The sequence below is a fragment of the Salvelinus alpinus genome, chromosome 34, assembly GCF_045679555.1.
Source record: "Salvelinus alpinus chromosome 34, SLU_Salpinus.1, whole genome shotgun sequence".
NCBI lineage: Eukaryota > Metazoa > Chordata > Actinopteri > Salmoniformes > Salmonidae > Salvelinus > Salvelinus alpinus.
The window spans coordinates 21,994,749-22,014,034 of NC_092119.1; the positions used below are offsets into that span (position 1 = coordinate 21,994,749).

Genomic DNA, 19,286 nt, shown 5'->3' on the forward strand with positions numbered 1-19,286 from the left:
ACACAGCTATGGTAGTACACTACACCACTATAACACACAGCTATGGTAGTACACTACACCACTATAACACACAGCTATGGTAGTACACTACACCACTATAACACACAGCTATGGTAGTACACTACACCACTATAGCACACAACAATGGTAGTACACTACACCACTATAACACACAGCTATGGTAGTACACTACACCACTATAACACAGCTATGGTAGTACACTACACCACTATAACACACAGCTATGGTGGTACACTACACCACTATAACACACAGCTATGGTAGTACACTACACCACTATAACACAGCTATGGTGGTACACTACACCACTATAACACACAGCTATGGTAGTACACTACACCACTATAACACACAGCTATGGTGGTACACTACACCACTATAACACACAGCTATGGTAGTACACTACACCACTATAACACACAGCTATGGTAGTACACTACACCACTATAACACACAGCTATGGTGGTACACTACACCACTATAACACACAGCTATGGTAGTACACTACACCACTATAACACACAGCTATGGTAGTACACTACACCACTATAACACACAGCTATGGTAGTACACTACACCACTATAACACACAGCTATGGTAGTACACTACACCACTATAACACACAGCTATGGTAGTACACTACACCACTATAACACACAGCTATGGTAGTACACTACACCACTATAACACACAGCTATGGTAGTACACTACACCACTATAACACACAGCTATGGTAGAACACTACACCACTATAACACAGCAATGGTGGTACACTACACCACTATAACACACAGCTATGGTAGTACACTACACCACTATAACACACAGCTATGGTAGTACACTACACCACTATAACACAGCTATGGTGGTACACTACACCACTATAACACAGCTATGGTAGAACACTACACCACTATAACACACAGCTATGGTAGTACACTACACCACTATAACACAGCTATGGTGGTACACTACACCACTATAACACAGCTATGGTAGTACACTACACCACTATAACACACAGCTATGGTAGTACACTACACCACTATAACACAGCTATGGTGGTACACTACACCACTATAACACAGCTATGGTAGAACACTACACCACTATAACACACAGCTATGGTGGTACACTACACCACTATAACACACAGCTATGGTGGTACACTACACCACTATAACACACAGCTATGGTAGAACACTACACCACTATAACACACAGCTATGGTAGTACACTACACCACTATAACACACAGCTATGGTAGAACACTACACCACTATAACACACAGCTATGGTAGTACACTACACCACTATAACACACAGCTATGGTAGTACACTACACCACTATAACACACAGCTATGGTAGTACACTACACCACTATAACACACAGCTATGGTAGTACACTACACCACTATAACACACAGCTATGGTAGTACACTACACCACTATAACACACAGCTATGGTAGTACACTACACCACTATAACACACAGCTATGGTAGAACACTACACCACTATAACACACAGCTATGGTAGTACACTACACCACTATAACACACAGCTATGGTAGTACACTACACCACTATAACACACAGCTATGGTAGTACACTACACCACTATAACACACAGCTATGGTAGTACACTACACCACTATAACACACAGCTATGGTAGTACACTACACCACTATAACACACAGCTATGGTAGTACACTACACCACTATAACACACAGCTATGGTAGTACACTACACCACTATAACACACAGCTATGGTAGTACACTACACCACTATAACACACAGCTATGGTGGTACACTACACCACTATAACACACAGCTATGGTAGTACACTACACCACTATAACACACAGCTATGGTAGAACACTACACCACTATAACACACAGCTATGGTAGTACACTACACCACTATAACACAGCAATGGTGGTACACTACACCACTATAACACACAGCTATGGTAGTACACTACACCACTATAACACACAGCTATGGTAGTACACTACACCACTATAACACACAGCTATGGTGGTACACTACACCACTATAACACACAGCTATGGTAGTACACTACACCACTATAACACACAGCTATGGTAGTACACTACACCACTATAACACACAGCTATGGTAGTACACTACACCACTATAACACACAGCTATGGTAGTACACTACACCACTATAACACACAGCTATGGTAGTACACTACACCACTATAACACACAGCTATGGTGGTACACTACACCACTATAACACACAGCTATGGTAGTACACTACACCACTATAACACACAGCTATGGTAGTACACTACACCACTATAACACACAGCTATGGTGGTACACTACACCACTATAACACACAGCTATGGTAGTACACTACACCACTATAACACAGCTATGGTAGTACACTACACCACTATAACACAGCTATGGTGGTACACTACACCACTATAACACACAGCTATGGTAGTACACTACACCACTATAACACACAGCTATGGTGGTACACTACACCACTATAACACACAGCTATGGTAGTACACTACACCACTATAACACAGCTATGGTGGTACACTACACCACTATAACACACAGCTATGGTAGTACACTACACCACTATAACACACAGCTATGGTAGTACACTACACCACTATAACACACAGCTATGGTGGTACACTACACCACTATAACACACAGCTATGGTAGTACACTACACCACTATAACACACAGCTATGGTAGTACACTACACCACTATAACACACAGCTATGGTAGTACACTACACCACTATAACACACAGCTATGGTAGTACACTACACCACTATAACACACAGCTATGGTAGTACACTACACCACTATAACACACAGCTATGGTAGTACACTACACCACTATAACACACAGCTATGGTAGTACACTACACCACTATAACACACAGCTATGGTAGTACACTACACCACTATAACACACAGCTATGGTAGAACACTACACCACTATAACACAGCAATGGTGGTACACTACACCACTATAACACACAGCTATGGTGGTACACTACACCACTATAACACACAGCTATGGTAGTACACTACACCACTATAACACACAGCTATGGTGGTACACTACACCACTATAACACACAGCTATGGTAGTACACTACACCACTATAACACACAGCTATGGTAGTACACTACACCACTATAACACAGCAATGGTGGTACACTACACCACTATAACACACAGCTATGGTAGTACACTACACCACTATAACACAGCTATGGTAGTACACTACACCACTATAACACACAGCTATGGTAGAACACTACACCACTATAACACACAGCTATGGTAGTACACTACACCACTATAACACACAGCTATGGTAGTACACTACACCACTATAACACACAGCTATGGTAGTACACTACACCACTATAACACACAGCTATGGTAGTACACTACACCACCAACACACAGCTATGGTAGTACACTACACCACTATAACACAGCTATGGTAGTACACTACACCACTATAACACACAGCTATGGTGGTACACTACACCACTATAACACACAGCTATGGTAGAACACTACACCACTATAACACACAGCTATGGTAGTACACTACACCACCAACACACAGCTATGGTAGTACACTACACCACTATAACACACAGCTATGGTAGTACACTACACCACTATAACACACAGCTATGGTGGTACACTACACCACTATAACACACAGCTATGGTAGTACACTACACCACTATAACACACAGCTATGGTAGAACACTACACCACTATAACACACAGCTATGGTAGTACACTACACCACTATAACACACAGCTATGGTAGAACACTACACCACTATAACACAGCTATGGTGGTACACTACACCACTATAACACACAGCTATGGTAGTACACTACACCACTATAACACACAGCTATGGTAGTACACACCATAGCTGTGTGTTACCCAGTCTGGACAGACAGGGGAGTTTGTTAGTATAATGCCGCTGTATTAACCAGCTCTTATTGTATAATACTCCTATCCTACTGTCTTTAATGATGTATACCATTTTTTAAAATATATTATCCAAAGTGCAAGAGGCGTCACTGCAGTACCTGGTTCAAATCCAGGCTGCATCACATCCGGCCGTGATTGGGAGTTCCATAGAGCGGCGCACAATTGGCCCAGCATTGTCCGGGGTAGGCCGTCATTGTTCCAAATTTGTTCTGAACTGACTTGCCTAGTTAAATAAATATTTAAAAAAATGATATCCTGGAGTAGGGAGTGTTTGTGTGTCCGTGTGTTGTTAGTGATTGGCAGGGTGTGCGGGAGTGGTAAACCATGAATTCAGGGGAGGTGGGGTTGTGGTGGGAGGAGGGTGGTGGACTACTAGCAGACAGCAGCTTAATGGAATCAAAATATGTTGCTGGGAGGTGATCTGACTGTGGACCATTATCATAATCCAGGCAGGGCGATAGGTGGGAAGGAATCTACTAGGGATGAAAGGGTTATCGGTTTCACGATAAATACGGTAAAATTCCAGACGGTTAGTATTTCCATTTAAATTTGAATTATCATTAAAACCGTGTTTGATTACCACAGTTTGAAAAACTCACAGTAAATACTGTCCAGCATCAACAAAAGTTAGCAGTCTGACGCAGGTGCAACGTGGGTTTTGTTTTGTGTGAAAACATGGCGGAAGGCAGTGACAGTGCTCGTGAGATTTTTCAGCCTTCTAGGAGGACCAAATCTGAAGAATCGAAGAAAGGGGGCAACAATTTAAATCTCTTGAGTCATCTTCGTGACCACCACCCACTACTTTATTGCGAATGCAAGGTAAGCTAACGTTTAGCTCAATGCATGATGTGGGGGCTTTGGAATGGGGGAAAATGTCATGGTTTATCTAACTCTTATCTAACTTGCTAATATTTTGTCAATCCTGCAAAAACACTACACGTTGTTCTGCTGCTGTATGGGTCGTGTGTCTGCAGACTCTATTCTCCCATTGCACACGATAACACGCTATGTAGTTTAGTCACCCAACCAACACATTTTGTTCATTTAAAATCCGTCAGTTGTCAACTTGGTTGTAAAAGTGTTCCAACAGGAGAAACACTATAGACTCCTATACAAGACTCCTGTATTTATGTCAATTGTTGGGCTCATTGCAATTACTATCACTGTCTTCTTAAGACTCATTTTGTATTTATGTAAATTGTGCATGGGGTCATTGCATATACTCAAATGCAATGCAGAAGATAGACTGTGTGTGTGTCAGTGAGTGAATAATAATAATTATTATTATAATGTAACAACACCAATAATAATAATAATACATTTGCTATTCCCTTGTTTACAGAGTGGGCGTGCAGCAGGCAAACCCAGTGATGCTACTAGTCCCTCCTCGTCTACAGTTGTGACACAGACACTCAAGCATTTAAAAGGCAGGCTGCTTATGTACCCACATCAAAACATGCTCAACACCTCACTGCAGCCCTTTCATATTACATTGCAAAGGACATGATGCCATTTCAAATTGTTGAGAGGCCTGGCTTTCTGAGGCTGATGAAGGTTGCCGTGCCTCACTACAAAGTGCCATCACAAACTATATTTTCCAAGACTGAAATCCCAAACCTGTACAACCAGGTTAAAACTGATGTTGGATAAAGTTTGGCTCAAGACACATGGTTTGCTGCAACTACTGACCTCTGGACCAGTGAAAGCAGGGGGTGGTCAACCCTACACCAGCTTCACTATCCATTACCTCACACCAGACTGGCAAATGGAATCAAACTGCCTGGAAACACAGTTCTTCCCAGAAGATCACTCAGCTCACAACAGAGAGGTTTTTGAGAATATGCTGGACGAGTGGGGGATCAACAAGAAAGACCTGGTCTGCATAACCACAGACAACGCAACCAACATGATCAAGGCTTTTGAAGGGTTCCCAGATCTGTGGCTTGGGTGCTTTGGCCATCATTTGAACCTGGTCATCTCAAAGGCTCTGAAAATTCAGAGAGTTGACACAGCAGTCAAGGCCTGTCGTCATCTGGTCCAAGGCTTCTCACGGAGCTGGAAGAGATTGAGAGAAAAGCAAGCTGCCCTCAACATGCCACAGAAGGCTCTGATCCATGATGTGGTGACCCGATGGGGATCTACACACAAGATGCTTGAGCGTTTCCTCAGCCAACAGCAGCCAGTCGGTGCAACACTGACTGGAGAAAGAGGAACATGGCATCTGATGCCCAAGGATGCCGACATAAGTGTCATGGAGCAACTATGCCAGCTTCTTGAACCTCTGAGCAAGTTTACAGATGCACTTGCCTCAGAGACACGAGTGACACCGTCAGCCATCAAGCCTGTCCTGGACCACATCACCCGTGATGTTCTGGTGGAAAAGGATACGGAGCCATCCCTGACCAAGGAGATGAAAAGGGTAATGAGAGAAGACCTTAACAACAGATACACAGAGAAGGAAAGAGAGTCATCCACATGGCTTGTTTCATTGACCCCCGCTTCAAAAGGAGCTTTTTAGATGAGACTGAGGCTGCAAAAGTTGACACTGACAGCTGTGTCCAGGAGGCCTTGAAGCTGGCAGCTGCACAAGTCAGGGAAGAACCACAAAGCACCAGCAGCACCTCCACCACCAACACCCCCACAGTGGCATCGGAGGGGAAAGGCCTGGCTGGGTTGCTGAGAAAGATTACCTCAACAAGGCAGCAGAGAGGTGAAGAGGGTCAGATTCCGACCTCCCCAGAAGACAGAGTGAAAGAAGAGATCAAGGTCTACCCGTCTCTGCCACCCATTCCAGCAGAAGAGGATCCACTGGTGTGGTGGAGGGGCCATGCATCAGAGCTGCCTCACCTTACCAGGGTTGCCAGGAAGCTTTTGTGCATCCCAGCAACCAGCGTGCCATCAGAGAGTGTTCAGTGCCAGCGGGCACATTGTCTCCCCTCGCAGATCACTACTTAAACCTGACAAAGTAAATATGCTGACATTTTTACATTTCAATCTCAAGTGAACAAAGATGCATACATACATGATGTTAGACCAGCAGCACCTTGTTTCTTTATGAAGGAGAGAACAGACATACAATCAGTGCTGTTCATTTGATTTGTTTACATATTTTATGTTATCTTAATGTCAACACCTGCACATTTGATTTGCTTAAGGTTGTGTTCATTTAAACCTGCACTAAGGAAACTTTTACCTCTCATGGCCACATGGTGCCATCTTTAATGTTAGTGTTATTATTTTTGTGTTTATGCACACAAAAAGTGTATAGTGCTGCTAATTTTATTTGTTGTTTGTTGGTTTTCAATATAAAACCTGGTGAAATTATTTCAGTGTGTCAGTACTTTCTGAACATTTGAACAATACCACGATAATACTGATAACCGTGATCATTTTGGTCACTATAATCATCTCTAGAATCTACACACACTACTTTATGGGGTGAATATCCTTATTGCCCGCCTTGCATAGATACTCACAGGTAGAGGGAAGAAGAGAGAGGGAGAAGCAGTGGGATGCAGGGAGAGAGGGAGAAAAATCCACTCCTGCTATCAGAGGCTAGAGCAGAGCATGGTCCCCTCCCTCAACCAGCTGCTGCTGCCTGCCTGCCTGCCTGCCTAGTGCTACTGAGGCTGAGTGAACCAACCCCAAACAATCTCTTACACACACGCACATACACACACACACACTACTACTGGAGGCCGTGCAGAGCTTTGGCGCTCCCATGAAAAGGACAAAATGCCAGAGAATGGGGAGATGTCCTAGATATAACATCCTTTCTTTCTCTAGGACCAACAAATGAGGACAGCACAGCTGTCTGCTCAGAGCACAGCCTGCCTGGACACACACACACACACACACACAGGGAGACACACACACAACCAGGGAGACACACACACAACCAGGGAGACACACGCACACCCAGGGGGAGACACACACACACAGGGAGACACACACACACCCAGGGAGACACACACACACAGGGAGACACACACACACACAGGGAGACACACACACACAGGGAGACACACACAGGGAGACACACACACACACGGAGACACAGAGAGTTTCACACAATTAAACTTGTGCGCACACACATTGTATGACTTTAAGTTAATGTTTTCTCATATCATTAGCTATTTCCCCCAAAGGGAAGATGATGATGAAACAAATGATATGATCTTTGGATAGTTTTTATTGCTTTGGAAAACTAAGACAGTCACTCAAATCTCTGTATATTATCTATGGACTTTATTTAAGAAAGGTAGGGACAAAGCAATAAGGTGTGTGTGTGTTTATCAGTCTGGCTGCCACCTGCTAGATGCTCTCATTTCCTCTCTGCCTGCACATCAAATGAAATCATTAAGTAAGAAGACAGCAATCAGCCCTCTGGTCTGCTGCATCTCCCATTACCACAGGAAGTGTGTGCGCGTGTGCTTCTGTGTCTATCTGATTGTGTGAAGCGGTCTCTGTGTCCGTATGTCTACTGTCAGTCAGTCAGTGTATCTCCAAGTTTATTGTTTATGTCTGTGTCACTTTACTGTCCTCTCTCTACTCTCTCTCTACCTCTTTACTCTCTCTACTCTCTACCTCTACTCTCTCTACTCTCTCTACCTCTCTACTCTCTCTCTACCTCTACTCTCTCTACCTCTCTACTCTCTCTCTACCTCTACTCTCTCTACTCTCTCTACCTCTCTACTCTCCCTCTACCCTCTCTACCTCTACTCTCTCTACTCTCTACCTTTACTCGTTCTACCTCTCTAGTCTCTCTCTACCTCTCTACTCTCTCTCTATCCTCTCTACTCTCTCTCTACCTCTCTACTCTCTCTCTACCTCTCTACTCTCTATACTCTCTCTCTCTACCTCTCTACTCTTTACCTCTCTACTCTTTACCTCTCTACTCTTTCTCTATCCTCTCTACTCTCTCTCTACATCTACTCTCTCTACTCTCTCTCTCTAACTCTCTATCTACTCTCTCTACCTCTCTACTCTCTACTCTTTACCTCTCTACTCTCTCTAACTCTCTCTCTCTCTACCTCTCTACTCTTTACCTCTCTACTCTTTACCTCTCTACACTCTATCTACTCTCTCTAACTCTCTCTCTCTACCTCTCTACTCTCTCTCTACCGCTCTACTCTCTCTCTACCGCTCTACTCTCTCTCTACCTCTACTCTCGCTTTACTCTCTCTCTACTCTGCTCTCTTTCTAGCGGATGTGTACATTGGCATGGGAAAGCCTGCGGAGGCTACGGCCTTTATACAGGAGGCTGCCAACCTGTTCCCCATGTCCCACAACGTGCTGTTCACGCGGGGCCAGGTGGCTGAGCTGCGGGGTAATGTGGACGAGGCCAAACGCTGGTATGAGGAGGCCCTATCCATCAGCCCCACCCACGTCAAGACCATGCAGAGACTGGTGAGTCTCTCTCCTCTTCTGTTCTGTTCTCCTCTCGTCTTCTCTTCTATCTCTCTCTCTCCATCAGCCCAACCCACGTAAAGACCATTCATAGACTTGGTGAGTCCTGACTCATGACTCGACTCCAACTCGACCAGCAGTCACTTGAACATGGACTCAGAAAGTCTTCTTCCTTTGCATAATTCAACATGTTAGCTACAACAGCAAATTTTAGATAGCTACTGTATTAGCGGTTTAGCCTTACTTAGCTTTATACCTTAACGTAATATAACTTCAAAGATTGCTGAACTGCAGCTTTTTGCACTACCGAGACTGGACTTGGGGCTACAGTATAAAGGACTCAGACTTGAACTTGGACTCGAATTCTATGGCCTTTGGACTCAACTTGAATAGATCACTGCCTCCCAGTCCCATAGCTCCCATAGAGGGAGTCTCAGTCATATAGTGAAGTGGTGCAGACAAAGAGGGGAAGCTTATTGTAACAGTGTAAACCTCCATGGACCTGGAAAGAGAAGTGAGAGAGGGAGACGATAAAGAAAGCAGTAGAAGTCCTTGCCCCCATTACCTGCTGCATTAACACCATTAAGAGTTTGCTGGCTGCTACTGCTGCTTTGTAGTTTTTATTACAAAGGAGACACTTTGAGGATGACAAGGCTGCATTAAGCCAAATTAGAAACTAAATTATGGAAATTGTAAGTGGGAGCTTGTGATTGGTTGGTGGTGAATACAGCATGGTAAACTGACTAATGGAAGAAATCCAGAAGAACCCATCACATTCTGCTGTGTCAGCACTACAAGCAGGGGAATTTCCTATCGTTTTTTTAACTCTTACTCCAACACATACACACACAAACTGACACACACGGGTTGGAGGAAAAGTGAAAAGGTTAGAGGTCCTTTAACCCCTTGGGACTATAGACGCTACTGTAAGGTTGGTTGATGTATGTGTCTGTTCACTCAATGTGTGTGCAGTGTGCACGTCGTCTACATACGTGTGTGTATGTGTGTGTCTGTGTCCTTGCTGCTCCAGGATGAGGTGTTGCTCCTCCCTCACTGCTCCCTCCCATCCTCCCATAGCCTGAGACAGGAAGAGGAGTAGTCCTCCAGCAGCAGAGAATGGTAAGAAGTGTGTGTGCCTCTACTGAGCTGAATCGTGGAATAGTCACTGCCTATACTAGATTATGTTGTGACTGGTGTGTGGTGGGATGGTGACTGTACTAGTTTGTGACTGGTGGGATGGTGACTGTACTTGTTTGTGACTGGTGGGATGGTGACTGTACTAGTTTGTGACTGGTGCGTGGTGGGATGGTGACTGTACCAGTTTGTGATAGGTGCGTGGTGAGATGGGGACTCTACTAGTTTGTGATTGGTGGGATGGTGACTGTACTAGTTTGTGATAGGTGCGTGGTGGGATGGATGGCGGTATCTGTAGTGTTTGATGGCTGTTGGGTGGTGTGATTGTTCTGGCATGCGTCACATTGGCTTCGGGTCTGGGATGCAGAGTGTCGTTTGTCAGTCAGCCTGTTTGTCAGAGCTGATAAAGCGAAGTGGTAATGGGTCTGGCACACTGTACAGCACAATTATAGACTTCCATCTCTCACTCCCCTCTTTCTCCACCCTTCCATCCATCCATCCCTCCATCCCTCTGCCCTGATAGGCCAGTTAGTGGAGGGCCATGCATGCACCACTCCACCACTCTGACTCTCTGAGAGAGAGGGAGGGGAGAGAGAGGGATGGATGGACAGAGGGATAGAGGGAGAGAGGGATGGAGAGAGAGAGGGGAGAGAGACGGATGGATGGACAGAGGGATGGAGAGAGAGAGGGGAGAGAGAGGGATGAATGGACAGAGGGATGGAGAGAGAGGGGAGGAGAGAGAGGGGTGGATGGACAGAGAGATGGAGAGAGAGAGAATTCTGCTGATATAGCTGTGACTTCTAGACGGAAGAAACCCAGAAGAACCCACCACATTCTGCTAGCCTGAGCCTTGTCTTCTTACCTCTCCTCTCATTTGTTGTGTTAGCCTGTGTGTTAACCCAGCAAACCGGGAACATTCCCAGAACATTAGCTACGATTCACATTCATTCTAGTCAGGGTTTTATTTAACATTAGGATGATAACGTCCTAAAAACATTCAAATGTTTTTGATAACAAAATCTTTTTTTTTTCTTCACATTTAAAAAAAATGGAATATCCTTGCAATGTTATCCTAACATTCACTAAAATCTGTAACAACCACCACAGACATTCCCCAAAAGTTATAATTTGGGTTTTCAGGTAATTTAATAACACTATGTACCAGTAATGGGTCTTTCTATAAATAAGGGGGCCAATGTGTAACATTGGGATCAAAATGTCAAAATGGTTTGAAACAAAAATGATTGATTTGAAACAAAAAAAGTATTTTTATGCAGTTCCACGTGTCTACTTAGAGGAATATAGTTGAAGTTGGAAGTTTACATACACCTTAGCCAAATACATTTAAACTCAGTTTTTCACAATTCCTGACATATATTCCTAGAAAAAATGTCCTGTCTTAGGTCAGTTAGAATCACCACTTTATTTTAAGAATGTGTAATGTCAGAATAATAGTAGAGAGAATTATTTATTTCCGTTTTTATTTCTTTCATCACATTCCGAGTGGGTCAGAAGTTTACATACACTCAATTAGTATTTGGTAGCATTGCCTTTAACTTGGGTCAAACGTTTTGGGTAGCCTTCGACAAGCTTCCCACAATAAGTTGGGTGAATTTTGGCCATTTCCTCCTGACAGAGCTGGTGTAACTGAGTCAGGTTTGTAGGCCTCCTTGCTCGAACACGCTTTTTCAGTTCTGCCCACAAATGTTCTATGGGTTTGAGGTCAGGGCTTTGTGATGGCCACTCCAATACCTTGACTTTGTTGTCCTTAAGCCATTTTGCCACAACTTTGGAAGTATGCTTGGGGTCATTGTCCATTTGGAAGACCCATTTGCGACCAAGCTTTAACTTCCTGACTGATGTCTTGAGATGTTGCTTCAATATATCCACATACTTTTCCTGCCTCATGATGCCATCTATTTTGTGAAGTGCACCAGTCCCTCCTGCAGCAAAGCACCCCCACAACATGATGCTGCCACCCCGTGCTTCATGATTGGGATGGTATTCTTCAGCTTGCAAGCCTCCCCCTTTTTCCTCCAAACATAACGATGGTCATTATGGCCAAACAGTTCTATTTTTGTTTCATCAGACCAGAGGACATTTCTACAAAAAGTACGATATTTGTCCCCATGTGCAGTTGCAAACCATAGTCTTGGCTTTTTTATAGAGGTTTTGGAGCAGTGGCTTCTTCCTTGCTGAGCGGCCTTTCAGGTTATGTTGATATAGGTCTCGTTTTACTGTGGATATAGATACTTTTCAAATCAAATCGAAGTTTATTTGTCACGTCCTCCGAATACAACAGGTGTAGACCTTACAGTGAAATGCTTACTTACAGGCTCTAACCAATAGTGCAAAAAAGGTGTTAGGTGAACAATAGGTCGGTAAAGAAATAAAAACAACAGTAAAAAGAAAGGGGAAAATAACAGTAGCGAGGCTATATACAGTAGCAAGGCTATAAAAGTAGTGAGGCTACATACAGACACCGGTTAGTCAGGCTGATTGAGGTAGCCTGTACATGTAGATATGGTTAAAGTGACTATGCATATATGATGAACAGAGAGTAGCAGTAGCGTAAAGAGGGCTTGGCGGGTGGTGGGTGGCGGGACACAATGCAGATAGCCCGGTTAGCCAATGTGCGGGAGCACTGGTTGGTCGGCCCAATTGAGGTAGTATGTACATGAATGTATAGTTAAAGTGACTATGCATGTATGATAAACAGAGAGTAGCAGCAGCTACTCCAGCATTTTCACAAAGTCCTTTGCTGTTGTTCTGGGATTGATTTGCACTTTTCACACCAAAGTATGTTCATCTCTAGGAGACAGAACGCGCCTCCTTCCTGAGCGGTATGACGGCTGTGTGGTCTCATGGTGTTTATACCATGAACGTGGTACCTTCAGGCATTTGGAAATTGCTCCCAAGGATGAACCAGACTTCTTGGCTGATTTCTTTTGATTTTCCAATGATTTCAAGCAAAGAGGCACTGAGTTTGAAGGTAGGCCTTGAAATACATCCACAGGTACACCTCCAATTGACTCAAATGATGTCAATTAGCCTATCAGAAGCTTCTAAAGCCATGACATAATTTTCTGGAATTTTCCAAGTTGTTTAAAGGCACAGTCAACTTAGTGTATGTAAACTTCTGACCCACTGGAATTGTGATACAGTGAATTATAAGTGAAATAACCTGTCTGTAAACAATTGTTGTATAAATGACCTGTGTCATACACAAAGTAGATGTCCTAACCGATTTGCCAAAACTATAGTTTGTTAGCAAGAAATTTGTGGAGTTGTGGAAAAATGAGTTTTAATGACTTCCAATCTAAGTGTATGTAAACTTCTGACAACTGTATATGCAAATTGGCCCTCCACAACAACATACAGTAGGACTAGGACTATACATTGTTTAATCGGCATTGGCAACATTGGCAAGTCAAATTCAAGGACTTTCAGGGACTTTTTCAAGCACTTAATTGTAATTTTCAAGGACCTCAATGTTGTATAATTTATATAATTGTACATATACTGTAGGGCCTAATATAGACCCCCCCACAATAAAAATAAATAATAATGCTTTTTGTGGCATTGTCAATGTATTGATATTCAAATTATTATTAATTTCTAGAACAGTGTTTCCAAACCCTGGTCCTCCAGTACCCCCAACAGTACACCAACCCTGGTCCTCCAGTACCCCCAACAGTACACCAACCCTGGTCCTCCAGTACCCCCAACAGTACACCAACCCTGGTCCTCCAGTACCCCCAACAGTACACCAACCCTGGTCCTCCAGTACCCCCAACAGTACACCAACCCTGGTCCTCCAGTACCCCCAACAGTACACAAACCCTGGTCCTCCAGTACCCCCAACAGGACACAAACCCTGGTCCTCCAGTACCCCCAACAGTACACCAACCCTGGTCCTCCAGTACCCCCAACAGTACACCAACCCTGGTCCTCCAGTACCCCCAACAGTACACCAACCCTGGTCCTCCAGTACCCCCAACAGTACACAAACCCTGGTCCTCCAGTACCCCCAACAGTACACCAACCCTGGTCCTCCAGTACCCCCAACAGTACACAAACCCTGGTCCTCCAGTACCCCCAACAGTACACCAACCCTGGTCCTCCAGTACCCCCAACAGTACACAAACCCTGGTCCTCCAGTACCCCCAACAGTACACCAACCCTGGTCCTCCAGTACCCCCAACAGTACACCAACCCTGGTCCTCCAGTACCCCCAACAGTACACAAACCCTGGTCCTCCAGTACCCCCAACAGTACACAAACCCTGGTCCTCCAGTACCCCCAACAGTACACAAACCCTGGTCCTCCAGTACCCCCAACAGTACACAAACTCTGGTCCTCCAGTACCCCCAACAGTACACCAACCCTGGTCCTCCAGTACCCCCAACAGTACACAAACCCTGGTCCTCCAGTACCCCCAACAGTACACCAACCCTGGTCCTCCAGTACCCCCAACAGTACACCAACCCTGGTCCTCCAGTACCCCCAACAGTACACCAACCCTGGTCCTCCAGTACCCCCAACAGTACACCAACCCTGGTCCTCCAGTACCCCCAACAGTACACAAACCCTGGTCCTCCAGTACCCCCAACAGTACACCAACCCTGGTCCTCCAGTACCCCCAACAGTACACAAACCCTGGTCCTCCAGTACCCCCAACAGTACACAAACCCTGGTCCTCCAGTACCCCCAACAGTACACATTGCCGTTGTAGCCCTGGACGTGGACTTGCCTGACTAAATAAATTAGATGCATGCATGGCGATTTTTCTGTAGCCTATGTGGCCAAAGCAGGCACACATAATAACGCAATCTCACCATTTCTATTTTTATAATGAGAAAGTGACCAAAAAACAGGTTCCTTTTGTAATGAAATGATTTGTATGGAAAGCCAAGTTGAAGCCAGCATTAGCCAGCATTATACAGTATGTTGTCATTCTCATAACAACCACGTGTGGTTTTACCACAACAGAGTATCGCAACTCCCTTCAATTGAAGCAGTGGGAAACAAACGAAAGTGGCCACATCTCTCATAAAAACAGATAAAAATGAAATCAGTTTTTTGCTCCCTAAAAACATTGTAGACTCATTCGCACAACTGGACAGTTTTTGTGTTTTGGGAACATTTCTTTAGACAGTGATTTGGTGATTCCCGGAATGGAAAAGCTTGGGTACCGCTGCTGTAGTACCTGCGGCCCCATTGATGGTCGCTAGCTAGCTGGGTTTATGTGGTAGGTAGGCATGCAGGCTAGGCATGGAACCAACCACCACTTGACAGATATGGTTGCAGTGGTATCAGTTGAGCTGTTGGCTCCAGCAGCGCAGTCAAATGTTTTAGGTTTTTGGGACCAGACCAGTGGTTTGATGCCGTTGTAGTGGTGTCAGTTCTTTGATGCCGTTGTACTAGATGGGACGATAAACCGAAAATGATCCACACCGATCACTTATCGCAGGCATTTTGCTGATATCGTTCATTACGATAAGTAGCCTATACTAGAGAATTGTGAAGTTTGAAATGAAATAAGTTTGCTAATATGGGTGACCGTGCTTCTACACCTGCATTGCTTGCTGTTTGGGGTTTTAGGCTGGGTTTCTGTACAGCACTTTGTGACATCAGCTGGTGTAAGAAGGGCTTTATAAATACATTTGATTGATTGTTAGTAGGATAATTGATGGCTACAAACATCAAATTAGTTTTAGTAGTTTAAAGGATCATTTTTAAATGATGTGTTGCACGTTAATGTTAGAAGCTTATAATGTTCCGGCACAGCCAGAAGAGGACTGGCCACCCGTCAGAGCCTGGTTCCTCTCTAGGTTTCTTCCTAGGTTCTGGTATTTCTAGGGAGTTTTTCCTAGCCACCGTGCTTCTACATCTGCATTGCTTGCTGTTTGGGGTTTAGACTGGGTTTCTGTACAGCACTTTGTGACATCGGCTGATGTAAAAAGGGCTTTATAAATACATTTGATTGATTGATATAAACTTAAAGTTCTATTTATCGCTATCCATCAATTCAGGCAATTTATCACAATATGATTGTTTGTCCATATCACCTAGCTTTACTGAGAAGGTACCGACGACACAACACACTGGCAGCAGCAGTAGCAGTCAGCAACCTCTTAATGGTGTTAATGCAGCAGGTAATGGGGCAAGGACTTCTACTGCTTTCTTTATCGTCTCCCTCTCCCTCTCTCACTTATCTCTCCTGGTCCCCTTGAATGGAGTTGTTGTTAATGCACCAAGGGCAGGACCCAGACTTCTCCTGCTCCTACTTCTGTATTTATCCTCTCTCTCTCTCTCCTAGTAGTGTGACTCATCCTTCTATAGTCTCTCTTTCCTTCTCTCTCCATATATCTTTCTCCATCTCTTCTTGTGGCGTGTCCCAGGGGTGTCAGCCAGAGTTAGGTATCAGACAGACTACCTGGAATATTCACCAGCTAGTCAAATAATGCGTACAGGATCAAGTAATCATTGAGTGAAAGCTGATACTTGTATGAGTATGCACACTGGCTGCATGTCTAAGCAGTGTAAAAAGTGTTTTGCTCCCGTGGAGCAGTTTGCCTATATTGCTCCTCTACTGTAAATACATTGTTGAAACCCTTTCTCAAACCTTAGAGAAAACCAACAGTATGAATCAGAGTGTAGGTCTAACCTTTATGCACCTCAAAGTAACCCTGCCGGTCTGTCTGTGTCTGTCTCTGGCTGCAGTGAAAGGCCAGTCCTGCTTTTCTTTACACACACACTTTTGGGTATTTAAGCATCGTAGCAGCTCACAGTAGCATGCTGCGGCCGGGGCCACAGCCACACATCACTTTGTGTCAGTTCTGCTGTATCTGAGCTTTTGATTTTTGATTTTATTCTGATGTCTGTCTCGTTGGTCTCAGTAATAAGCAGGCTTGTCACATCTCATCAACAGCATGTCAGCTCTGCGATCGGGGGAGCAAGGGGGGCACACACACCCCTCTGTCTGTTTTTCTGCCAATCGTTCAGAGCACTGTGGAGAGGTGCAGAAGCACAGGGTGGGACCCTTACCCCAAACAGAAGAGGGCTCTCCCTGGCCCCTAACTGTGCTGACTGGGCTCTCTCTCTCTCTCTCTGTTTGTCTCTGTATCTGTCTTTTTTTCTCTCTCTCGCTCTCTCTCTCTCTCTCTGTTTGTCTTTCTCTCTCTTTCTCCTTCTCTCCCTCTGTTTGTCTCCGTCTCTGTTTGTCTCGGTCTCTCTCAATTCAGTTCAAAGGTTTATTGGCATGAGAAACGTGTTCACATCGTAAATGAAATAATAAACAAAAGTGAGAAGACACTAAACAACATCAATAAAAAACTATATGAATTGAACTGTAAATATTTTACTCAAAAAGGTTTCAAAAAGATAAAAACATTTCAAGTGTTATATTATCAGCTATGCAAAGTGTTTTAGCAATGTGCAAATACACTGAGCAAAAATATAAACACAACATGTAAAGTGTTGTTCCCATGTTTCATGAACTGAAATAAAAGATCCCAGAAATGTTTCATACACACAGAAAGCTTATTTCTCTAAAATGTGGTGCACAAATTAGTTTGAGAAACAGATGCCTCACAAGTCCTCAACTGGCAGCTGCATTAAATAGTACCCACAAAACACCAGTCTCAGCGTCAACAGTGAAGAGGTGACTCCGGGATGCTGGCCTTCTAGGCAGAGTTGCAAAGAAAAACCCATATCTCAGACTGGACAATAAAAAGAAAAGATTAAGATGGGCAAAAGAACACAGACACTGGACAGAGGAACTCTGCCTAGAAGGCCAGCATCCCGGAGTCGCCTCGTCACTGGCGTTACTAGTTAACTGAGCAAGAGGACAAGTACATTAAAGTGTCTAGTTTGAGGAACAGATGCCTCACAAGTCTTCAACTGGCAGCTTCATTAAATAGTACCCGATCCTCTTTCTATTCTGGTTAGAGCCAGTTTGCGCTGTTCTGTGAAGGGAGTAGGACACAGTTTTGTACGAGATCTTCAGTTTCTTGGCAATTTCTCACATGGAATAGCCTTAATTTCTCATAACAAGAATAGACTGAGGTGTTTCAGAAAAAAGTCCTTTGTTTCTGGCCATTTTGAGCCTGTAATCGAACCCACAAATGCTGATGCTCCAGATTCTCAACTAGTCTAAAGAAGGCCAGTTGTATTGCTTCTTTAATCAGAACAACAGTTTTCAGATGTGCTAACATAATTGCAAAATGGTTTTCTAATGATCAACCAGCCTTTTAAAATTATAAACTTGGATTAGTTAACACAATGTGCCATTTGAACACAGGATTGATGGTTGCTGATTATGGGCCTCTGTACGCCTATGTAGATATTACATAAAAAATCATCAGTTTCCAGCTACAATAGTCATTTACAACATTAGCAATGTCTACACTGTATTTTTGATCAATTTGATGTTATTTTAATGGACAAAAAATGTGCTTTGCTTTCAAAAACAAGGACATTTCTAAGTGACCCCAAACTTTTGAACGGTAGTGTACTGTATTTATGTATGTGTATATGTATGTATGTATATATATATGTATGTACTGTATGTATGTATGTACTGTATATATGTATGTACTGTATGTATGTACTTTATGTATGTACTTTATGTATGTACTGTATGTATGTATGTACTGTATGTATATATGTATGTACTGT

General features: G+C 43.8%; 1 protein-coding gene across 1 annotated transcript in view; it reads left to right on the top strand.

Moving 5' to 3' along the window:
* Positions 1 to 19,286, top strand: part of LOC139563761 (tetratricopeptide repeat protein 7B-like) — a 128,500-nt gene that overhangs the window by 104,997 nt on the left and 4,217 nt on the right. Inside the window, 3 exon segments of the mRNA XM_071382679.1 lie at positions 5,762 to 6,480; positions 6,624 to 6,872; positions 9,171 to 9,470. Coding sequence (XP_071238780.1) covers positions 5,762 to 6,480; positions 6,624 to 6,872; positions 9,171 to 9,470 — 1,268 coding nt within the window.